This window comes from Chelonia mydas, chromosome 6 (assembly GCF_015237465.2).
Source record: "Chelonia mydas isolate rCheMyd1 chromosome 6, rCheMyd1.pri.v2, whole genome shotgun sequence".
In the NCBI taxonomy this organism is placed as follows: domain Eukaryota; kingdom Metazoa; phylum Chordata; order Testudines; family Cheloniidae; genus Chelonia; species Chelonia mydas.
The window spans coordinates 84,095,369-84,120,342 of NC_051246.2; the positions used below are offsets into that span (position 1 = coordinate 84,095,369).

The 24,974-nt window shown below is 39.4% G+C and overlaps 2 protein-coding genes across 19 annotated transcripts in view; one reads left to right on the forward strand and one right to left on the reverse strand.

Moving 5' to 3' along the window:
• The window catches only part of AP4S1 (adaptor related protein complex 4 subunit sigma 1), a 38,525-nt gene extending 36,625 nt beyond the window's left edge, over positions 1-1,900 (forward strand). For all 9 annotated transcript variants that reach the window (XM_043548704.1, XM_037900555.2, XM_037900553.2 and 6 more), the window contains one exon: positions 682-1,900. In XM_043548704.1, the coding sequence (XP_043404639.1) occupies positions 682-810 (129 nt within the window). In that variant the 3' untranslated portion in view covers positions 811-1,900. The remainder of the gene's footprint in view (positions 1-681) is intronic.
• Positions 1,901-3,555: 1,655 nt separating this feature from the next.
• The window catches only part of HECTD1 (HECT domain E3 ubiquitin protein ligase 1), a 101,596-nt gene continuing 80,177 nt past the window's right edge, over positions 3,556-24,974 (reverse strand). For 8 of the 10 annotated variants that reach the window (XM_037900540.2, XM_037900541.2, XM_043548695.1 and 5 more), the window contains 15 exons: positions 23,945-24,101; positions 22,733-22,955; positions 21,171-21,225; positions 20,737-20,919; positions 20,152-20,362; positions 19,990-20,075; positions 13,479-13,606; positions 10,695-10,896; positions 10,416-10,553; positions 9,073-9,680; positions 7,782-7,860; positions 7,595-7,688; positions 6,846-6,996; positions 5,449-5,593; positions 3,556-4,552 (listed from right to left, as the gene is read on the reverse strand). In XM_037900540.2, coding sequence (XP_037756468.1) covers positions 4,415-4,552; positions 5,449-5,593; positions 6,846-6,996; positions 7,595-7,688; positions 7,782-7,860; positions 9,073-9,680; positions 10,416-10,553; positions 10,695-10,896; positions 13,479-13,606; positions 19,990-20,075; positions 20,152-20,362; positions 20,737-20,919; positions 21,171-21,225; positions 22,733-22,955; positions 23,945-24,101 — 2,598 coding nt within the window. In that variant the 3' untranslated portion in view covers positions 3,556-4,414. The remainder of the gene's footprint in view (positions 4,553-5,448; positions 5,594-6,845; positions 6,997-7,594; positions 7,689-7,781; positions 7,861-9,072; positions 9,681-10,415; positions 10,554-10,694; positions 10,897-13,478; positions 13,607-19,989; positions 20,076-20,151; positions 20,363-20,736; positions 20,920-21,170; positions 21,226-22,732; positions 22,956-23,944; positions 24,102-24,974) is intronic. The other 2 variants (XM_043548694.1, XM_043548693.1) reach the window with 1 other exon arrangement.

Below are 24,974 nucleotides of genomic sequence, written 5' to 3' on the forward strand. Positions count from 1 at the left end.
GAGCATGCCTCTCCCGCGCTAGTTCTAACACCACACTAAAACTAGCAACATGATCGTGATGTATTCAGATGGCTAGCCTGTGCCACCACCCATACTGCAACATCCACACTGCAACCTTGATGCTAACTCAAGAACAGCTAGTGTGTCTGTCTACACTAGCTGGGAGGGACTCTCCCAGGTGCAGTGTAGACATACCCTTAGCATTATTCATAGTCACAGTCAAGTTTGTGGTATCTTACTGATTGCATTTTGTATCTGTGGTAAGCAGAAACTATTTTTTCCATAAAATCCAGCCGTGAACTGGCAGTGAACTTAGACAAGATCTATCCAAAAAATTTGTCCAGATATTAATTGTTCAAATTATGTTGCACTTTCAGTGCCTCATCTTCTCTAAGAGAGACAACTGCAGTTATCCGTTCCCACTGACACTTCAACATGTGACTAACACAATAAGATGGTGAAAAACATTACGTCTGACAAGGGTATTCGTGCTACTGAAATAAATTTAACCTAATCTCAAAGTGCAGATTTACAAATACCCACACTTGTAAGTTTTAATCAGAGAAGAGGGTTGAGAACATTAAATGCTTGTGACAAAGGCAGTGAAGATTTTCTTCTGAATTAGTCTTTACACTGTTCAATACTTGTAAGTAAAAATTACTTAACTTGAAATGTTTCTAGATAATGTTCAACTTGGATCGAGTGCATATAATTTTGGATGAAATGGTGTTAAATGGCTGCATTGTGGAAACCAACAAGAATAGAATTCTTGCACCTCTATTTGTTCTTGACAAAATGGCAGAAAGCTAGAAAGAAACAAGCCTACCGAGGAACGTATTTTACAAAGCGTTCTGAAAACCTCACGAACATCCCTACAGCTATTTTCTGAGATTTCCAAAGGTGAAATCTTGCAGTATTTTAAACTGGCTGGAACATACTGAAGCAAAGAAATCTAATGCATATTTTCTCTTCCTTTCTCCTCCAACCCTAGAACAAAATATGCCATGCCAACGTAAAGGTAAAAATTGGGACTGAGGAGGGACCAACAGGAACTTCTTTTTCAAAGAGGCAAATGTCAGTTGACACAGCACTTGTCTTTCTAAAAAGTAACCATTTTGTTTTAGTATTTGTAATTCTGTTAGGGGAAAAATATTCATGAAGCCTTGTATGTCTGTGGCTATGCATCTCAGGGTATGTTTACATTACAAGTGCTACAGCAGCACAGCTGTAGACACGCCGTTGTACTGTAGACATTTACTACAGCAACAGAAAGGGTCTTTCAGCTGCAGTAGTAAATCCACCTACTTGAGAGGCGGGACCTAGTTGTGTCTACAGTGGAGTTTAGACTTAACTATATTGCACAGCCCTGAGTGATGTAGCTAGGTCAACTTAAGTTTTAGGTATGGACCAGGCTTCACCTCCTTCATTCCAGAAATAAGGGATGGAGAAGATGAGTTAGAAAATATTAGTATAATTCCAAAGTTGTTTCAGATCTTGCTTTAATATTTTATACCATATTATCATTCAAATTTGTTTTCGTAAGTATGTATCTTAAGCTCTTGAACTTCTGTACCGATATGACCAATCTTCTACTAGGTTCAGTCTGCACAAGGACAGGTTTATCCTATATGCTTTTGTATAGAACCGAGTGTCAAGTTTGTGTTCACTCAAATACTATAGTGATGGCTGTAATAAAGGTTCCTGAATACTATGGCAGTTGTAACTAAACTATTTGGACACTTAATTCTATGATGTTAATAAAAGAATCAGAATGGTAAAACAACGGTTAATTGTTCTTTATCATACCCAAAAGGAAGTTGCTCCTTTAGTAGTTTAATTTTCTTAGTGTAATGTTTTAGTATTTTGCTTATAAACTTGAAAATAAAGGTTCTCCTTTTCACTATGGTATTTTTTCCACTTACACGTCAGTTTCTGGTTGGTAATATCAGTATTCTTTCACATCTGCAGCATCACAGTGTAAAGAACTGCCAGCTGGGGAAGCACACACAATTGTTAGTAATGGGATCATAATCACCACAGCTTTTCTTCCCCCAACCCTCAGCCTACCATTAGATGTTTTATATTCATTGCTTGTCCAAGTCTTGAATAAAATCTACAGAAGAGGCGCCTCAGATTTGTAAGTTTCCTAGTACTGACCAAATGTACCCAAACTAATCTATAAATCTTTAGGAGCAGTAAAAGAGAGCTCAATTACTGGTCTTTAAGTGAAATACTGTGACATGGACAGCTGTCCGTCATCTTTCATAAAAGTCCCTAAAGAACTCAATTCGTAATTACTTTCATTTTCTAATCACCTAGTACTGTAAACTAGGTTCAGACTGGTATTGAGGTGAAAACCTCCATATTTAAACTATCCATCTTCATTCCCTTTTAGACTATCATATTGAAGGTAGGTCCCATTGGTTCTTACACCAGACATCCATTTGGTAATGGTAAAAGTACAATCAGCTGCATAGAATTTTCATTCTAGCACCCTCCCTGTCAGGCAGTCTGACCCTCACTCCTTACTTACTCCTGTCTCCATGCCACTGATTTTTGCCCTGGACTTGGTGAAAGGAGCTTCCAGGAAGCCTGCTGAACTGTCTCAGTACACCAGTGGGGCCTGCTCAACCATCTCTGCATGGAAGCTGCCCACACGCTAGCTGTGAGCTGGGTTCCTGTGGTCTGCTGTGTGTCTGCCATTTCTCAGAAGAGAGGTGCGGGAGGAAAAGGGTTGTTCTTCAAACCCTCCTGAAAAAACTTCTGGACCTGAGCGTAGCAGTTTTGAGGAAGAAGCCCTCTAAACCAATGAGGAAACAGTTAACAAAAGCAAAAACAAAAAACACTTTAAAAAATCCTGTGAAAGCTCTTCTCCAAAAGGGAGCCCTAGAGTCTGCACGTGTGCTAGTTGGAGGCCTAGAATTCTGGGGAGTGTTCTTTGAGTGGCAAGCCCAGGCTCAGAGCACAGATCTGGTCTGTCTGCAGTTGATCTGGAAATGGGAAACACCCCCTGCTGAAGACTATTCGATGAAGGGGACTGAGAAATATGCATTTTTCTTATAAGCTTTTGATTGGTTCAAGACACTTCTGTTAAAAGTGTAATAACATCTTATTTACTTCACCTTTATAAATAGTCACTGACCACCATAACAAAATTACAATACATGGTTCAATCAAGACAGCCATTGCACCCTCAAAAAACTTTAATCAATTGCATCTTGTGGGGTACAGTCATTCACCCTGATGCAATATGCAAACTTAGTATCATTCATATCATGTCTGAAAAATACTGAAACAGCACTGTGCTAGTTCTCAGAAAGTTACACTGCAAAACTCTGAACGCCCTGGCTTAGCCAACAGACACACTAATGAACAGGTCACTTATTTGCTCTTATACCCCAATTTCTATTTTCTTAAACTTAGAAAAATAAGGCACATTTCTTCAAAAGTAATGCTTTCAGAACCCTTACATTTGACCAAATCAAAATAAGATATCTAGTCTATGTAACTCATATTTGAGGAGTATGAGAGAAATATTCAGAGGAGACACTTTTGTACGCTGCAAACATTTTAATGATTATTGTTGAGCATACACATTGGAAATTTTTTTAAATTTCAAACTGCAACAAGTTAAATAAATGTTTATAATATACAAGGAAAGTACAACCAAAAGTAAAACTTGCTTTAAGTGTGCCTTGCACCAGGAACCAGTGTTTTGTTTTGTTTTTTAATAGCTTTATTGTTGAGCTGCACAAACACACTTAAGGATTTGATCTTTATAGCAGGGCATTTAAGAAATCAAAATATATACCCAGTTGAAAGGAAAAAAAAAAAAAACGTTGTGCATGATTATATGCAAAAACAAAAAACAAACACCCCCCCCTCCCCCCAAGAAAAAACAACACTAGAATACGCCAATAGTGCAGGCACCATTAAAAAAAAAAGAAAAAAAAAGCTTGTGATGCCCATTAACTCTAAGATTTAAGGAAGCAAGTTTTTGACCAGTTAGTTTAAAGCCAGCAAAACAGGGATCAGTGATGGCAACTGTAGTGTACAAGGTATTAAATGACAAACTTTACACAAATACACTTAGAAATTTATATCAGTGAACACTGAAAATCTGCAGATCTGCTCTTTGGAACAGTCAAAGAGAACCACCTTAATTTCCAGTCGTGCAAGCCCTTGAAGCATCACACAGTGTTCTGTGCCATTTACTTGCTGGCTGTGTAGTTACACGGATTTGTTTTGTCATTAGCAGCTAACAAACTTTTTCCACGTGTTCCTAAAGCCTCACAGGTGGAAAAAAGGTAAGTCTTATCAGAGCACAGCGTGGAGATCATATTTTCTGCACACAAACACAAGAGGCTTCACTAATATCAAACAGTTTCTCATGTCCCATGTTGCACAGAGCAATTCAATTGAGATGAAAGCCTTTTTCCATAGTAGCAGCTAGCAGGCGCTCCCTCATAATCTCCTCAGAGGAATACTCAGGCAATTTAAGGTAATGCACACAGGTATTCACAGATGGATAACTTGCATCTGTAGCATCAACCTGAGAATAGGGAAGGATGATTATTATTTATGTACTGCTATAGTTTATTGTATTATACGTACATGATAAAAATACATAGGTCCTTTCTCCTCTGTCAAATTTACAATCCACTTCATGCTAGAGTTGGTTGGGAATTTTTTCACAGATTTTGTTGTTGTTGTGAAATTCCAAATTGCCACAACTGAAACTTTTTGCAGGAATGTATCAGTTTTAGTGTAACTCTCTTTGGAAAGATTTCCCAGGTCCAGGAATTTGTAGTCAGAGAGGGAGGGAGGGAGAAAGGAACCCATCCCAGAACACCAAATAGCCCAGTGATTACAGTACACATCTGGGATGTGGGAAATCGAGGTTCAAGTACCTATTCTAAATCAGGCAAGAGCAAGGACTTGAACCTGAGTGTCCCACATATCAAGTGGTTTCCTCTCCCACTGGGCTACTGGATACTCTGGGATGGTGCGCGCTCTCTCTCTCTCTCTCTCTTAATTCTGATGAAAAAATTTCAAAAGGTTTCAGTTTTGCCCCAATGTGAAAAGGGAAATTTTTTGAAATCTCTGAAAATTTTCACAAGATGGGAAAACTGTTTCCCACCCAGCTCTACTTCATACGTAAAAACAATGAGATGCTAAAGGATGGGGATATCAACCAAATAAAGGCTAGGAGAGATTGAAGTATACTTAGTTTACATACACATTTCCTTAGTTCCTTTTTATGAGAATATATACGAGAGTACAGAGTTGGAGAAGAGTTGGAGTGGAGTTTAGCATTGAAAGGCTAACAGAAAATATTGAGTGTTGATGAGGAACTATAAGATTAACAGTGTGTTTTATTTAAGTGGCAGATGTAGTTTTTTTGTAAGCAAAAAGCTTAAGTTCAGAGGTACCCTAAAGAGCCTATACCTTGCGCACAACAGTGAGCCGGGGATGTAGGTTAGCCAGTCCTCCTGGTGGGAGTGTTGAACAGCCAGTAGTGAACTGGAGAAATGCTTTTCTTTCATCCGAAGACATACCACACAAAACTCTCACAAATCGAAGGAATCCAGGACTAAAAAAAAAAAAAATTTTTAAAATATATGAACACCAACAAAATGTTTGTGATGAAGGAAAGAGAATTTTGTAACTTGAGACATTAAACCCAATGTCTTTACACAAACTCAAAGGGAAACTGTTGGTTTAAAATATTCATGCCAATTCATTACTGAATTAAGCAGAAAGCATTTATAAGAAAGAAAAAGATGAAAATGATATTTTTTAAAAATTTCTTTGCCAGATGTTACATGGCAAAACCTACAGGAGGACATATCAATTCTCCATGTTACTACTGGAGATGGAAGTAACAGATCTCCATTTATTCCTTATGTGTGAATTGGTAGTTAGGCAGAGTTCCAAGCCTGCTCTTAACAGAATCCACACATACTGGGCCTCGTCTCAGTTACACTAAGGACTCTTTAAAATCATTTCACACCACCAGAGTGGTGCAAAGGGGCATTTGTGTAACTGAGAATTCAACCTTCAGTGTTCAAACATACCCACTTCCTGTGTTTTCACTTTACTGGTAACTCAAACAACAACTAAAACATAAGCCTCAGCCTAAAATTTCTCCCCCATGATTTCCCTACAGACATCACTGTTTTAAACCCTGGTTCCCTACAAAGAGAGACTCCCACCTCCTTTAGATCAATGACAGAGTTAACGAACTGCACCCTGACAATGAACTAGAAGTGCATCAGCCAGCATATGCTAATAAGGTGCTCATACTTGCTCAGAGAATGGGTATACAGATGACCCCCGTTACACAGCATCTTCAGTACTATAACACCAATACACCTAAGAAAAATTAATTTGTATTCTACTCCTGCAAAACCACCTGTGGGAGCTCACAAAACTGCATGGGTTCTTCCTAGCAGCCTTCCTTAATAGAAATAAAAATTGATTCCAGGACAATCCACAAATGAATTACTATTTAGACACCATATAGGTAAAAATAAAACCAAATTAATGTTATCTCTAAAAGTTTCTGTGACAAGAAGCCAACATTGGGGTTCTATTAACCTACTCTTCTGAATGTCAATCTCATTTTTCTGTTTTGTCACCACCACCTCAAACTCCTCATCCAGAATTAAGACTATCTATTGGAGAAATACAAAGATTACATCCACTGCCATGTTTGTTCCACATGGTCTTCACGCTGATCAGCAGTCCCTCCAATTTAGAATCTTCATGTAAGGAATATATGGATGTTATCATTATACGTATTTCTTAAGTGATGTTAAAAACAAGGTTAGACTAATAGGCACCTATCTCGTGTGTAGCCAAGTTTAGGTTCTGTGTAGTTGATGATATCCTCAGCTGCCCAAGATGGTGACTGATTTCCACAAAGAATCATCTGAACTTCCTCATGGCTGAAGGAACTCAGCTTCTCCATTGGGAAGACTCGATTGAAACCATCTTAATTTATAAAGATACAAGTAAAAAAATATAGTCACAAGAATGTATCCACAATAATTTCAGTTTTTAAACATTTTAATCATTGAACCAGAAGTAATATTTTTAAACTAAGGTTCTTTAGCTAAGTCAAATGAAAAAATAGGATTACTACACTTAAAGCAAAAGTTAATAATGGCAGCAGCTTTAACTGTCAACACTACAGTCAGCCTGTTGCATGAACTGTTTGCTATGCCATAACTCTCATTTTTATTTTTGGTGAAGAGTTAGGTTAGGTTAAATTGAATAAATCATCTATTCTTTTAAACCAGTTGGTGCTTGGTTTAGAATTGGGATTTGTGTGTATATAACTATTTGCTAGCAATAGCATGCACCACAGTAGTAAATGACAGTGAGTTTAAAATGTGTCAGTATTTCCATTTACTATACATATTAACACTAGTAGTGGTTAGGAACCATAATAATTATTTTTTTACCATATGCAGTTTGTTTTTAAAACAGTGGTTTTGAGTGACATTCTATACCACTACATTAAATCAGGAAATCCTGAATGCCAATATATCCAGCTAAATGCGCACATAATCTGCTATGGTTAAGTTACCTCTAAATGCATCCATCTGTTTCTGTATGCCCGTCTGCATGCAGAAGTCAAACATTAGCTCCACATACTCCTCTGCATTATCCATAGTTACCATCTATAAAGAAAATATACACACGATATAAAAAAGAGTCAATGATTGCTGAGATGGCATACTGTTAAAATCCTGTAAGGGGGTTTGTTTCCTAACCTCATCTTCACCATTTGGCTTGAGATCCACAGCTGTAAACCCATATACTCTGGATGATGGGCAGAACTGGAAATTCAGACTGCAAAATAAGGACAGGTTTTAATAGATTATTTAAATCAGTGACTGCTTTTGCAGCAAATATTAGATTTGTTATCTAAAAAAGGATAGTGTCTCATCTTACTACCACGAAAACAGCTTGTGGATCGTTTTATATAAGAACATGAACGCTGACACCATATTAGAAAGCAATGCAATAGACATGATAAAAATAGATTTTTTTCAATGGATTTGTGTATTTACACATAGTCCACTTTTCCACTCTGCTTTGACAAGTGTCTAAAGTTTCAAACAGTTAAACATAAATTATCTTGATCATTATATTTTGAAACCTTTTTTAGTAGGTCATCTTTTAGTTTAAAATCATACGAACAGGAACAAACATTCTCAGTATTTCCAGGGATAATATTAGCGGTAGCATGAAGCAACTGAAGTTACGAGACATTTAGGCCCTGATCCTGCAACAGGCTCAGCGTGGATGGACCCCTACGTACTCATGCAACCTCTCTGAAGTCAGTGGGAATATGTGAGAGTGCAGGGATCTGCCTGCGCTGTGCCTGTGGCAGGACTGGAACCTTAATGGACTGATAATACAGACCAATCCTACAGATCTCCAGACTCTCGTTTGTCACTGTTGTGGACTCTGCTTTCACACACACAGCTGTCACTCTAATTTGTAATCAGAGAGAACCAGTGTAAACCCAGTGGAGTCTGGGTTCCAAAAGAAAAAAATAAATATAAACAGCATATACTGGGTTTAAAGTTTTTAAATAACAACAACAACAACGGTATTACCAGTTAATGCCATTTAAAGGATGTTTCTAAAATACATCATATATATGCTTGATATAATAGAATATTTACTGTTTTATTTTCTTAGTAAAGGGCTTCACAAACTGTATCCAAAGTTATGATTTCATCCACCAATGAAATGCAGCCTACCCACATGGCAAACAATGCATGGTGCACAGCAATCATTTAATATGGTAATCAAAAAACATTTTCAAGCTGCCACTATGCAAGAATTTTAAGGATACAGAATGTAATTAACCAACCTGGGTTTTGCCAGAAAACCTGTGATAGCACCACTACTTTTAAATAAATTTATCACTGTAATCTTCAGAAATGAAACTGATTTTTTTATTTTATGAATGTACATACAGATATTAGTAATTCCACTAAGCAGAACTGTGTGTATAAATGTATGTATAAATATAAAAATGACATCTCTTACCCTAAATCCTCTATGCTAAGCGGAGGCCCGGAACCTGATGGGTTCTTCAGCATTAATTCCTGTAGTTTTGTGTTCTTTTCATCTTCTGAAAGACCTTTGTTACTTAAAATTTGACGTCTTTTAACTGCAAGGTCTTTAATATCTTTTAAAAATCTGGCTCTATGTGGGTTTACTAATTCAAAGTCCTCCCATGTTAAAATTCCATTAAACCAAGCAGGAGGTTTAGGTTTCGGTGGATCAAGGATAAATTCGGACTTGGAGTCTTCTTCAAAACTTCCTACTGACAGTGAATCATGTCCCTCTTCTGTAGAAGCCTCCGATTGACTTTCAGTGCAGTGCAAGTCTCTATCGCCCCGTGACTCATAGATCAATTTACTCATGTTACTTTTAATGTCACCCATACACATGAGTTTAAAGAAAGGTTTAGAAATGGGCAAATCCACCAGTCTGTTATCCTGAATGCATTTAGCCAAGAAAATTCCAAGGAAATGAAAGAGTTTGGTTATTCTTTCAAGTTCATCACTATCTTGTGGGAACGGTGCTGTGAAAAGTCCACATGATCTCTGTACATAGTATCCAGGGGGTTTTAATCCACCTCCAATATCAACCTGGATTTAAGGAAAAAGGGGAGAAATGGTAGCTTTGTGCTAGATGAGTTTAAATATATACACTGTGTTTATATTAGTCTATTATTTACCTTCTCAGAAGAAAAACATTTAAAAAACAACCTTCAGATGTTTCATTTCAGTTCAAATGTAGATATAACACTCAATATTGTTGTTGTAATATTTGTTAATACGTAGCAATCCAAATATAGTAAAAGTAGAAGAGCAACCTGAATCCTATGTTCTCTCAGCTTAGATCATCAACGTAACTATACACACACCCACCCCTACATTAAAAGATAAAGTACGAAAGTCAAGCACTCAATAGTTAGAAAATGCCAGAATGGGGCGTGCTAGAGCTCATCAACAACACTGAGAATTTCTTAACATGGACAAAAAAAAATGTATTTTTCCTTAATTTTGTTCTCTGAAACAGCGGAGCCATTTTAGCTGAAATCTTCCAAAAAAAAATTCAATCGAAGGTAGACCCCGGCATAGAAAATTTCGACCTATATGGTTAAAGTTTGGCATAGTTATTAGCAACAAAAAAAAACCCCAACAGAGTACTGTCATCATGGGAAGTGTCAGGAAACCTTGATAATAAGCGGTACTACCAGGCTTGCCTATAATACATGGATTCAAGACTTTCAACAGCTAGTGAGAGTACCAGAGAGCTACTTTTAATACCACATAATATTTGTTTTTCTCTGAACAACCACAAGTAAAAATGATCCATACCTGACGTGATTCATCATCTGGAAAATCATCATCACAAAGCCAAGTTCCCAGTTCTGTCCTCTGAAATTCTGCTGCCACCAGTGCATAGAACTCCAATGTAGGTCCCAGGCCTGTTCCTTCTTCTCCTAAAAACTCCACCTGAAATACACAATGAAAGTTAATAATGAAAAGAAATAGTAGAAAAAGAAAAGACTCAGTGTTGGTCAGCTAACTATATAATTCATAGCTGCCTTCCATAAAAGTGTTTTAAAACTACTCTGCTAGGGAGACATGTTTTACCTCTAGAACAGACTTTCGGTCTGCATGAATCTGCATGATATTTTCAGCCCATTCCATCAGGGATTCACCTCGTGGAACTTTCACTCTTTCATGTTTGAGGCGTCCAACTCTGAATTCTCCTGGATCGTCCCGTCGCACTGTACTTGTGGTCCTTGTCCGTTCAACAGTGGCCTCACGTCTGTTCTGTAGCCATACAATTGCTCTGGTAACAAAAAAATATATAAATATTTCTTAAAATTATAAGTGATTAACATATTTCATTCATGGGAATTCTGAGATAAGCAGATGTGCAAGTCATGCTGTTACACCATAAACACTAGGTGCTTTATTGATTTGTTGCATTTCTAAACATTTTCAGAGGCACCTGGACTGTTTAGATACATACCTCTTGTTGTTTTATAAATTCAAATAAGTAATAATTCATTTTGCATTAATAATCACCCTCAACTTCTGGTGTTAAATGAATAATATAGCAAAACACAACACTGATATATAATACTTGACCTGAGTGCATAATTCCTACTAACTGCAATGGGAGTGAATAAAAGGAAATAATGCTTTGCACTTACAGTAGTGCTGTATATCTGAAGTTCTCAAAGCAGACACTTATTAAATTAAAACTCACATTATGTCCGTGAAATAGGAATATGCTATACTGGTCATAAAGATGAGTATTTTAGGTTATATAACCCAATTCTGTAACACATCGACAAGCCAGAAAAAGCAAAAATAAGGTTGAAACACTGTCATTCACACATGTAGTTAAAAGAAGAAAAAGTAAAAACATAACAGTGTAAAGGATAGAAAAAAATCAAGTAATTTTAGCCATAATTTCCTTAAATTGTTAGAATTTCAGAGGGAAGGTCTCCCTGTTAAGTTTTTTAAGCCCTTACCAATTAAACAAGAACAACTGCAATTACTATTAACAACACCTATACAAAGGTGTTGTTTTTAATTCTCTCATACTCTCTGTCATCATCATCAACAACAAACTACTCCCTAATCTACCCACTTGGCTGCTTTTCAACTGTAGGCAAGTCACTGAATATATTTTTATATAAATCTATATATCCCACAGGGCTACTGAGAGGTTTAATATTTTTTAAGTGCTTTGAGAGCCTCTGTAAGTTGAAAGATATACAAAGTACTAAAAATAAATTGCAGGAGTATGCTCTGGAGGATGCCTTTTATATGTAAAGAACATTGTAAAACATTTATCTTGTATTATATGTATTATAAACACATGCACATAAATGCAGAGATAACAGCCATGTGATATGTTTCACATGCTTGTGCAGTTTAAATTTCTCAAACCAGTGCAATTTATCACAAACCTGCTTATCCATCTAACAAGGATGTATTTCAATATTCCAAATCCCTGAGCAAATTCAAACAGCCATCACATTCATTAGCTGAAGAGCTGTTTCCTCCTTCTCCCTTCAAATTATACCTGCCCAAAGCCTAGGATATTCCTGATTCAGCTTTTCTATATAGCACTGATACAGACCTCAGTGATTCAGAAGCCAAATTAGTGATCAGCATTACCCAAAAGAGCCACAGTAGTGTGAATTCATTGTTTCATTTTCTGTTTTTATATTTTAATAGATAAATGAAGGCATTATTCTCACAGCAAAATGACTGACCAAATATTATTATTTTTATCAAGTACAGCTGGTTAATAATATAGTAAAAACATCCTGACTGGTTAATAATTAAATCAGTGTTTTAATATCATGTGCTGCAAAGAGCTGGAGGAGACACATTAAAAAGCCACTTGCACCTTGCAAGCCTCAGTCTGAGTATCACTGTTATATACTGTTCTATAAAAATACCAAGATTTTAAAACTCTGAGTTTTCATGGCAATGCGGAGCTAGAAAAAAAAGGAACTTTTTTCATTAGGCAGAGAAAATGTCAAGCCTCATTGTTTCACACTACTACTCTGAAGGATTAATGTCAGCATGTTAAAGAACAAAAATATTGTGTGTATATATAAACTGAAATTGATATAACGGACCAAAAGTCCCCTTTTCCTCTTTCTTGTGCTCAGTACAGGAAATGCTAGGGGTAGAAGAGGGTAATATACTGGCATGGTATACGGGTATCAATTTTTATTGATGCAACTTTGACAGAGTTATGCAGATCATCCCAAACGAATGTCAATAAAACCTTTATATCATGCTGCACCATCACATAGTTTGTAAGTGTCACATAATGTAACAAAGTTTTAGGAATGTTCTAGACTATTAAAAATGAGTCTCTGCTAGCACGGTTCAATGACGCTTCGTTCTCCTTTTCATTACATAAAACTAAACTCACAAATGTGTCTTAATTGTCTATTCTCTCTTACAACTATGCTTACCAGTGTGGTCTGTGCTGAAATTAAAACAAGTAATAAACTATTTGATTTGAGACCCAAACAAAACCATCAGCTGTTATAGCTCTACCTGCCTGCTACAGCACACATGCAAACTAAATTGACATGCTGAGGATCTACATGAAGTTTCCGATGGAACATCAAACCACAGAAAGGCCATCCACCCCAGAACCCCTTGGCACAGTGCATAAACAAACAGCTGTAAGTTATCAAAAAAATCTTATTAAAAACATTCACAGATTTTCCCCTTTTCTTAGAAATTAAGTTTATTTTAAAAACTCCTTAAATACGCAAAGAAAAACACTCCTACGATTTTTCATGCTAGGGGAAGTCAAGTTCACTGCAAAACCTAATTAAACACTTAAGACATCTCAGAATCCATTCATTCCGATATGATCATGTCTCTTACCTTGATGCTCCAAATGCTGTGCAAGTGAAATACAGCTGTCTAGTTTCAAATGGTATTAAGAATGGACACTTGCTAGTTAACTGTTCACACCAATCTGGCAAAGCGCCACTTGCTAGTGCCAATGGTTCCTGTAATTTAACACAGAAATAACTGTTTAAAATACCGGGTCAGGTTGCCAAACAACATGACAGACAGATGCACAGAGAACAAGGTTTACTCTGAACCGACTTTTTACGCCTGCTGGGGTAAAAATCATTTTTTTTAAATCAGTGAATGAAAAGGTTGATGACGTTTCAAGGACTCTGTCTGAGTGGGATGTAAGGTGCCTGAGGGCAAGCCAGCCACTGAGAAACATAATGAACCACTGGGACAAGGGATGGGAGAGAAGTACCGAGGAGCAACATTTTTCGCCCCTGAGAATACAGTTTCTCCTGATCTGCTCAATAATATTGCAGGAATGATTAAGCAGAGCAAAGATAATGTAAGCACCTGGATGCCCTACATAGGACCATGAAAAACTTAAAAGAAAAATCTGAAGACTTCAGGCAACTCATTTACAGAACCTGAGGCCATTATCTAGATATCTGAGGGAAAAAAACTGAAGAAATTTTGATTGACCTTAAAGCACACACACAAAAAATGAGTGGAGGAATTGAAGAATTTTTAAGAATCAGGAATGTCAGAATTATTAGATATAAAATGTGCTTCCACTCTTTAAAATTAGCATATCTTCAAGTTTCATTTTTATTGTGCATCAACAACTTCATATCAAGTTTGATCAGTTTACATATAAAAAGATGGATTTTCTAAGTGCCAGCTTGCAAGGTCAGTCTGATCTAAATATCAAGTTCTTTCTAGCTCTCAATATCAGTAATACAGATACTGAAGACCAGATTCTTCCCCCAGTTACACCAATGCAATGCTATTGTCTTCAAAGGAGTTATACCTATGCAATGGCATGCCATCAAAATGTTACACAAATATAAGCAAAGGAAGACTGTGGTCCTGGAACAGGAGTTAAGTTAATAATGCATAAACCTGAACAAAATTCTGCAGGCAGCTTTGTATCTACAGTCAGCTCCTTGTCAAACTCCAAATTAGGCCTAAATTACTCCGATTGGATCTAGCGGAGCCACAACCTAGTTATTATATTTCACTGTTGCATATCATTGGCCTCGACAACACCACTTCCATCATCACTCTTAGATAACAAGGGTCTGTAGCGAACAATGTCGGTGGTCAGATTATACGGCTTCATACCAAGTGTCTAAAAGCTCTAGAGGGTAATTACTAATCTAATACCGCCAGGTTAATCATGGACAACCACACAGCCACTGGCAGTGCATGGCCAAGTAATCTCATCTCCTGACCTCAAGTCTGATCTGCAGGGCTTGATATATGGAGACTTCATCTCGGAAACAGGCTATACGACTGGAAAATGTTAACTGGTAGTAACCAATGAGGACTTCAATCCTTTTATGGCCAGTTCTCAATAATACATCCCTATTACAGATATAATCAAACCATGTTATGCTCAGCAGTCACCACTAGCAATGTACAGTAAAAGCTGATTTATCCAGCACTTCACCAACCGGAATGCTATATAAACCAGCATTTCTGATCTTCAGTGAAAGTCCAGTTTACAGTTCGGTTGGTGCGGGAATGGTAGGGGGTTGGCATGTGGGAGGGGATGTGGAGCGCGGGCTCTGACAGGGAGTTTGGGTTCAGGAGGGGGCTTGGGGCGCAGGACAGGGTGCTGGATCTGGGGCCGCTCACCTCAGGCGTTTTCCCGCAAGCGGCTACCTGTCCCAGCTGCTCCCAGGTGTAGGTGTGGCAGGCTGCCCTGTGCGCTGCCTCCACCTGCAGGTGCCGCCCCTGCAGCTCCCACTGGCCACTGTTCTTGGCCAATGGGAGTTGCGGAGGCAGCGCGCAGAGCTGCCTGCCACACCTCCGCCTAGGAGCAGCCAAGACAGGTCACTGCTTGTGGGAAGCCATCCGAGGTGAGTACCCTCTGGATCCGGTACTCGGAACCTCCTCCCGTGCCCTGCACCCAAATTCCCTCCCAGAGTCCATGCCCTGCACCCTCTCCCGCACCCCCACCCAAACTCCCTCCCTCTTAGTTAACCCACATTTTTCACTTACTGGCACCCCCCATTCCTCTACAACATGCTAGATAAAACAGCTTTTACTGTATATGAAATGTTTCCAGTCTCCTGCTGTCTTGTTTAAGCAATGTCCATGTTTCAGATCCGTATAAGAAGATTAGATGCACACAGGTTTGACAAATCCATACTTTGATTTATAATTTCACCTTCTTCTGGCTCCAGACCCTATGCAGGTCCTTCATGACAGAGGCTGCTAAACCAATTCTCCTTAGAAGGTCTGGCTAGCTGTGCCCATTTAATAACAATTTACTGTCTACACAGACGAAATCATCCACTACTTTCACAGTTTGTCCAGCAGCACAGATGTGTTGTATCACAACTTTTGTGCCGACACTGGATTTTTGTTTTTGCCCAAGAAACCCTTAGACCAAGGGCAGCTTCCAATGCTGGAAGCTGGTCGTCTGCATCCTGGCCAAAGAAAACAACATCAGCTGCATAATCCAGGTTAGTAAAAGGAGTTGAACTGACAGTTTTACCAGTACTGGCAAAGATATGTTCAAGGAGCCAATCCATTGCATTGCAGAATAGGGCTGAGACCAGGGCACATCCCTGCTTCAACCCAGATCTAGTGCAAAACCTGTCAGACCTATGCGTCCCCCATTGCACCTGTGCCCGAGTCATTACTCAGATCTTGAATTAACCTCAAGAGGATGTCGGGAATGCCTCATAGATCCTTTCACAAGCAGCTCTATGGACAAAACTGAAGGCTGCCTTTAGATCTACATATGTTGCTGTCAAAGGATGATGGAATTTGTGATGGATCTCAGATAAAAGACAAAGAGCAAGTATAGCATCCACTGTAGATCACCCAACAGTGGAGCCCAATTGCTCTGGACAACAGCGTTTCACAGCTGGAGCTGAGCAACCAAGACATGTATAAAAAGCTTTCCAGGAACAGAAAACACAGTTACTAACCTTCCTTAATTGTTGTTCTTTGTGATGTGTTACACACGTCCTTTCCACTCTTGGTGCGTACACTCCCCGAACACAGTTGCTGAAAATTTTTCCCTCAATGGTACACGCTGGGGCGCCTATAGCACCCTCTGGTGCCGTACGCTCATAGCACCGGTATAAAGTGCCCAGCTGACCCCGTGCCCCCTGTTTCTTCTTTCTGGCCAACTCCAATGTAGAATGGGAGGAGAGAGGGTCATGGAATGGACACATGCAACAACTCTCAAAGAAAAACACTTACAGAAGGTTACCATTTTTCTTTTTTGAGTGATTGATTGCACATGTGCATTCCACTGTAAGGGACTCTCAAGCAGTTGCATAGGTGGTGGGATAGACAGGCCAACTGCAAAACAGCTCAACCAAATTTGACACTGTCCTTGGACTGTTGAGTGATGGCGTAATGGGAAGAGAACACGTGCACCAATGAACAAGTCGCTGCTCTGCAAATGTCCTGAATAGCATTTGCGCTAGTAATGCCGCCGCCGAAACTTGTGACCTCATGAAACGTGGAGTCAGGTTAGTTAGTGGCGGAACACACACATGATCATAACATGTACAAATGCATGATGTGATCCAGGATGAAATTCTCTGACTAGAGATGGGGAGACCCTTCATCCTGTCAGCTACCACTATACAGTTGGGTGGATTTACAGAATAGTTTCTCTGTACAAAGCTAGGGCTTGTCCGACATGCAATGTGGCGCTTCCCTATTTGCATATGGCTTCAGGTAGAAAACAAGAAGGAAGATTGTCTAATTGCTATGAAACTGAGAACCCACCTTCGGGAGGAAACTAGGGTCAGGACATAACTGCACCTTATCCTTCCAATGTGAGGACACAGATCTCTGAGACCCTTCTGGCCGAAGTGAGGGCCATGAAGAAAGCCACCTTCCAAGAGAGGTATAATAAGGAGCACGTTGCCAACACTTCAAATGGGCGTCCTATAAGCTTTGATAACTCCAGGTACAGGTCCCAGGGAGGAACTGGCTCACACACTTGGGGCTATAATCCTTCTGGGCCTTTGAGGAACTAGATAGACATCTCATGAAAAAATGGACTGCTTATCCACCCAAGGGTGGAAAGCCAATATTGCTGAGAGGTGAAGCTGGACTGAGGAGATAGCTAATCCTTGCTGCTCCAGGTGTAACAAATACTTGAGTATTTCCTGTGCTGATGAACGCGTAGGCAAGACTCTGCGTTGGGACACTCAGACAAGAACCGCTTCCACTTTGAGAGGTAAGTAACCCTGGTGGAGGGCTTCCTACAACCTAATAGGACCTGATAAAACTGCTCTGAGCAAGCCTGCTCTCCAGGATTTAGCCATGGAGTTTCCAGGCCATCAGGTGAAGGGGATCTGAGGTTTGGGTGGAGCAGTCGACCATGCTCCCGAGAGAAGCAAGATTGGAGTTGCCACTGACAGGCCCAGCAGAGTGGTCAACCAATGTTGGTGAGGCAATGCTGGGGCTATCAGAATGATACGGGTCTGGTCTCGCTTGATCATTAGTAGAACCTTATGCATGAGCGGGATGCATGGGGGGAAGCGTAGAAAAGGTGACCTCACTACGGTAGCAGGAAGGCATCCATGAGAGATCCCAGACTGTGGCCTCACAGGGAGGCAGAACTGGTGACACTTCCTGTTGTACTCGGTTGAAAACAAGTCTATCGGGGGAATCCCCCACTGCTGGAAAACATCTGGAAGAATGGACCACTCGGGTGATGACTGGAGAAAAGCCTGATGAGGCCATCTGCCAGCCTGTTCTGTGCTCCCAGAAGGTGAGAGGCCTGAAGGTGGATTGAGTGGCCCATGCAAAACTCCCACAGCTGAATTGCTTCCCGACACAGGGGAGAAGAGTGAGCCCCTCCCTGCCTGTTGAGATAAAACATGTCTGTAGTGTTGTCCATAAGAACCAACAAGTCTCTGCAAATCTGGCAGCAGTCCCCAACATGAACCTTTCCCAAGCACTTCAGGGAGGAGCTAAAGTACAGGTCGCCCAGGGCCATAGCCTTGTTGCAGGAGGGGAAGGTCTTGAAGCCTGGCAACCCAGGCGTTCCTCAGCACTGGATAATGGACAAAACTCCGCTAACTCTCCGAGTTAAACAAACTACACTAAAACCAGCAAAAAAACCCAACTATTTACAACTAACCAAACTATATACAATTATAAGGAAAAGACGACCACTGAGAGAGCTTGCTGAAGCAAGGAAAACTGTTCCAGCGAATGTTACAGGTGGTAAGAAGGAACTGAGGGGACATGGGGTGGGCTGGTTACTTTCTACCAGCACTCTGAGCACACAGCACCACAGGGCGCTCGAGTCGCCCTGATGGGTACCACTGAGGGAAAAATTTCCGGCAACCGTGCTCGGGGTGTGCGTATAGTGGAATGCACATGTGGATTGTGGAGCACCTATAGGGACACACATCTCGAAGAACCATCGTTACTGCACCAGATGAGTCACTTCCTCTTCTTTGAGCAGTGTCCCCATGGGTGCTCTTCTGTAAGTGACTCTCAAGCAGCATCCCAGCTGGCAAGTTTGGGCTTTAGAATCTGTTATGGATGATAATACTGCGTAGCCGAAGCTCGCGCTGGAAGCAGAGTCCCCAGTAATTGCACATTGTCCTGCAAAGGTATGCACAGACGCCCCCTTATGGGCTCTATGGTGTACCTGAGAAGTTCAGGTGTTATGCCATCAGGTCCAGCATCAAGCCCACTTTGCAGTTTCTTTATCACAGAACAAACCTCTTCCAACGTAGGTACATCTATACAGATTTCAAAGTCAGGGATTCCATCTACAACTAACACATCGAGATCTGAGCATTGAGTTGTTTCAGGATAGTTAAGTACCTCTCACTGGTCTTTCACAGCGTCTCTGGATAAATTGCTAGGACAGCAAAACTTTTCATTTACTGAAATGTAAGTGACAAATAAGACCTTGGTCCTGCAAATACTTATGTATGTGCTTGATTTTAAGTATCTAAGCAGACCCAATAATTTCAATGGGATTACTCATGTGCTTAAAATACTAAGTTTTTGCAGGATCAAGACCCAAATTTGAAAAATTAACTACAAAAGTCTGTGCCAGCTAGAAGATTTTTCCATTTTAGTAGGGTCAGCTGATTTATTTTTCATGGGCTGGAGGGCACAATATTTGTGCCATCTTTAATATTATTAGATTCTTCTTTTTCCATCATATTTTATATCTGGATTAGTTAGACTGTATTGCTTTAAAAAAAAAAGTTAACGATTTTAAAAATAGGGAAATAAATTTACCTATGTGACAAATAAGGGCAAAAGAATCCAGAAGTCTAAATGACCAAATCAGCTATTAAATTTCATACAACCAAAGCAATCAAGAATATAAACAGTCTTAAAACTACAGCATTTATATTATGTTTACCTCAATCTGTTGCAGAATTTTTGTAGTGATTTTTTTGCTTGTGAATTCATCTGGTGGAAAATTAAACTGAAGCTGCTCATCTCCTTCTGAAAATATGAACAGAACTTGTTTATTTTGTTTTCGGTAAAGTGCTGAATAAACCATGTTAGGCTACTTACAAACCTTCTTGAGAAGTTCGTGCTGAGTAAGGGTCACTTGCAACTATATACAGAATACGGAGTAACTGCAGAACATCTTCCACACCACAGGAATTCTGCCCACTACCAGCTTTGGCCTGAGGTTGTTCTCTTGCCAAACTAAGAATGTCAGAGTTCTGAAGAGTGGAAATGGCTCCCTGGCTCAATCCAGATTTGGATCCATGCTCACAAAAATCCTGTAAAAAGGGTTATTAGAATGAAAATATAGAGACTAGTATTTTTACAACAGTGTATCAAAGTAAATTAATCACTTTACGAACAAGAATGGGTTACTGTGTTTAGCCTTTTAGAGAATTAAAACTTTTAAAAGTACAAACAGTACTATGGTCCAGACTATGATCTGAGTGCTTTTTAATATTAATGCTCCTGACAAAAAGGCATGTAAAAGAAATGGAGCCAGCAAAGACTAAACTTGATATTGGCACATGAACCATACAGCAATTTTGTAGTCACATGTCACACCCCTCCTCCTCAAGAGCCTTCAAAGCTGCAAAACGAAGCACACCGCCATTCCCAACCAAAAAAAACATGTTTGGATGCGGACATATACCTTGTAGGCAGCTATGAGCTGAGAACAATTTCTGTTTTTCCTAATACTTTTATTAGTGCCGGTTAATTTCCAGTGGCGCAGGAAAGCTGAGTCTGCATTCTTCTGCAGGTAGGTTATCAAGTCATTCTTTGGTAATTCATCAGTGCCAAGGTACTGTTCCACATGCTCTATTGACCAGCAACCCTACAACAGGAACCACCAAATGTTGGTCTTTCCTGATTGTAAAGTCCTAAAGATTTCACATGCATTATACACAATTTCTTTAGGAACATGCATTGACAAAAATTTCCACTCATATCTTCTAAATATTCAAGAACTATGTTAGTGCTTTTTAAAAAAAATGTTGCATTTCACAAACTGCAATGATTTGTTTTGTTATAGTTTAAACAGCCACACAATGTAGGGATTAACAAAAGTACCAAAATCAGTCTTACCATTTTTCCACTCTCTTTCTCTTTATCAGAATCCTTCATTTCTCTGTACATGATTCTAAAACATGAAAAGACTAGTGTTAATGTTTTTAAATAGCTTTTCAGAATAGCATAATAATGCTATACTGATTCACTCAGACTCCTTAGTACAGCCTCTACATTCTGCAGTTATACTTTATTGTTTTGTTGGAAGTTGCTTGATTATTAGGTGACTTGCGAAAGAGCAGTAGCTGCAGTTCTTCCTGGTAGCAAGTGTGAGATGCCCCAACTCAGCAGAACACTTACACTCATGCTCAGAAACATGTGTTTAAGGCCATTCCTTTCTGCAAAGCATTTAAGCTCCATTTGCTTAAATGGGGCCTGAGTGATCCTACAAATGCTGGTCTCTAGAAAGTTGCTAACAGAATTTATCTAGAGGTAGGGAAAGGATGTGGTTACATTAGGATGCCTTCAGTCATGTTTCAGGATATGTCTACACTACAATCAGGAGGTGTGACTGAAACATATGTAGACATATCCGAGTTACCTTTGATGTAGCTAGATCAAAGTGAGCTCAAGTAGCAACAGCAGTGAAGGCCTGGCTGCTGCTTACATCTGTACTAGAGTCCTGTTGGGGGATGGGGCTAGCATGTGCAGCCTCTTGTGTTGCCACAGTTTCACTACTATTGTGCCTTGAGCTAGCTTTGATCTAGCTATATCAAAAGGTAGTTTGGATATGTCTACCTATTTTGTAATCACACTTCCTGAATTCAGTGTAGATATACCCTGAAGCACATGACTGAAGGCTTCTAAAGTAGATCAGGCTAACTAGATCAAAGGTAGCTCAAGTATGTCTACACCTGCTACAAACATACCTCCTAATTGCAGCACAGACATACCCTCAGGGAACAATACTGAAAATGGCCCAGAGAAAAACCTGTTAGTTCCTTGGATACAAGGTCAGGATGAGTGAAAATACACTACTACTGAAAAGGTAACTGGGATAGGGACTCAGAAGAAAACCAAAATAGATTAATAGTGTATCATGCTTCACAGTTCATGGAATGGAAAACCTCCCCACTGTACTGAACACTAATTTCATTAATGAGATCAGAGATACAAAATCAGCCATGCCAAACTCTACAAAGCACTACAAAAACCACAATGAATCTGCAATAAAAAAAATGTAGATAAAAAATTATAATACAAGCAACAGAATGTAAGAAAGATTTAGATCTTTTACATAAAGTCTATATAGCAGGGTATGGCCAGGGACTGAGTCACATCCCTAGTAGGCCATCACAGACACGTTTTATTAAGGACACTGATTACTTCCCAGCACCTCCTTCAACACTGCATTTTAGAAGAGCAGCAGGCAGAAGCAACTCTCTTCAGATCCACTCTACATTGCTGCAAAATCCCTCTTCTCTCCCTCAAGTTATTAGTTGCAGATGGTATCACTTTCTTTGCATCTTGTGAGAAAAAGGCAGTCACAAATCTTAACATGCATTTTTACAGCAATTTCTTAGCCAGTCATCCTCAAATAAAACCACTGTAGATGCATTCATATATTTATAATCTCTTACGTGTATGTTGGCTCCCAAATACGTCTAAGTTTATCAGATTTCACATTGCCATTACAGGAAAGCTGCAGTAATTTCTGTACATAGTAAAAGATGGTAGATCGGAAATTTGTTAGGGGTAACTCTACTTCCCGAGTTGTACCAAGACCTGTAACTTTCAAGGTAAGAGCTAAACGAGGTGATGGCATACACTCAACTTCTTCCAGGAGTTCTGAGTGGGGTGTACCTGTATTTGTAAAATCATTTAAGAAACAATTAACAAGAAATTCATGAAACGTAAGTAGTCCCCACACATACTACTTAACATTAATAATAATATGCCCTTATAAGAACATTTACTGATTTAATATTAAATGTCTATATCCCAAAGGAACAGTGTTAGGATAAAATTATATTAAAAACAGCATGATGTATCTATGTTGCCAACAGCTAAAGGAATTTCTGAAATCTAGATTTACTTATTTGTTTACTTATTTGCATTTTTCAGTTTTGACAATGAAAGCAGAATAGTTAACTTTATTTCTTTCATTCAATTTCACTATCAGGTTCTCCCATAGTAGCAGAGGATTGCAAGGGACCTGACAACATCCTTCCCTTTAAATTACCAGATGCACTTAAATTTCTCCTTCAAGCCTTAATATCTTCCCCTTATACTGGGTCCTTTCAATTTGTTTGTACTAAGGATGGATATTTATTGTACAACCCTTGCAGGCTGAAGCCACAACTCTCTTCCAGTTATTGGGCACTACAGATAGAAAGACCTACAGTCACTGTTCCCTCTAAGCTGTGTGCGTGCACACAGATCTGAAACCGCGTGCACATGGCGAAACACCGCACGCACTCCAGCTTCGGCTTTTTTTTTTTTTTTTTTTTTTTTGTACTTCGGCAGCAGCACAGAAAAAAATTTTTGCGCACACGGCCTGTTAAAAATTAGAGGGAACACTGCCTACAGTACCTTGCTTTTATAGTGTGAACAAGCACTCTCAGGGCAAATTAGATGCCAGCTGATGGAGATTCATGGGGCTTGGACTGTGGGACTGTTTAACTGCAGAGTAGACTTCAGGCTCAGGCTGCAACCCAGGCTCTGGGATCCTGCGAGGTGGATGGCTGCCAGAGCTCAGAAGTCTTCACTGCAATTAAACAGCCTTGCAGCCTGGGCCAGCTGTGGGTGTCTAACTGCAATGTAGACATAGCCTCAATGTTCTTCTAGCATACCTGGTGGAGGGATTTCTAGATCAGTTGTCTGTTGGACATTAGTACGGCCAGGTCTTGGGTCAAAAGCAGGAACCAAAGCAGAAAACTGACGTTTCAATACATAGTCATCATCCCACGTTCTTCTGCGTCCACCTTTAGTTTCATATTCCTCTTCTTCCTGTTGAAGCAAGATTCCACACAGAAACCATTTGATCAACAGTTAAACAAAAAAGAGTAGTTACAAAATAAGGCAGAGTTATATAAAAGGTAAAACTAAAAACGAACTAAAAAGGAGTACTGGGGTTCTATTCCCAAGATCTAACTTCTTAAGTTACCTTCAGCAAGGTCAAAACCTCCATTTTTTTCAAGTGAAAAGTGGGAGTTAACTATCCTTACCCATTTTTGTAAAGTGCTTTGAGATCTACATTTTGAAAAAATACTACTATTAAATACACATTGGGAATACTATTCACAAATTGACGCTGTTTGTAGCTACAAATGCACTCCCTGCCACTCCGAACAATTTTATTCATCAATACAAGACAACAGGGAAAATAATTAAGGCTGAGAGTCTGTCACAGACGTCACGCAAGTCACAGATACCGTGACTTTCCGGAACCTCCATGACTTCCACATCTGCAGCGGCCCCAGGGCCAGCCATACCCCCAGTGGGTGGCCTCAGAGCAGCTGCAGTGTCCTGGGGCCCAAGAAGCAGCTACGATTAAGTCAGGGGCATTTATAGTAAAACTCATGGACAGGTCACAGGCCGTGATTTTTTGTTTATTGCCCATGACTTTCACTAAAAATTAATTTTTAGCCTTCAAAATAATTAATTGGAAAGCATTTAGTGATCTATATTTAAAAATAGTTTCAAAGTTTTCACTGAAAGCACAACCTTACCAGGATCTCTTATCCACTAACAAACAATAGGATTTAAAAATATTTCAATTTGCATGTTAAATTAGCCACAAGAGGTTGTTCACAAATTCCCATGGAAATAACTGAAACATTTAAGGAAACCTTCAAAGATAAAATAGTAAGGCCAAAGCTG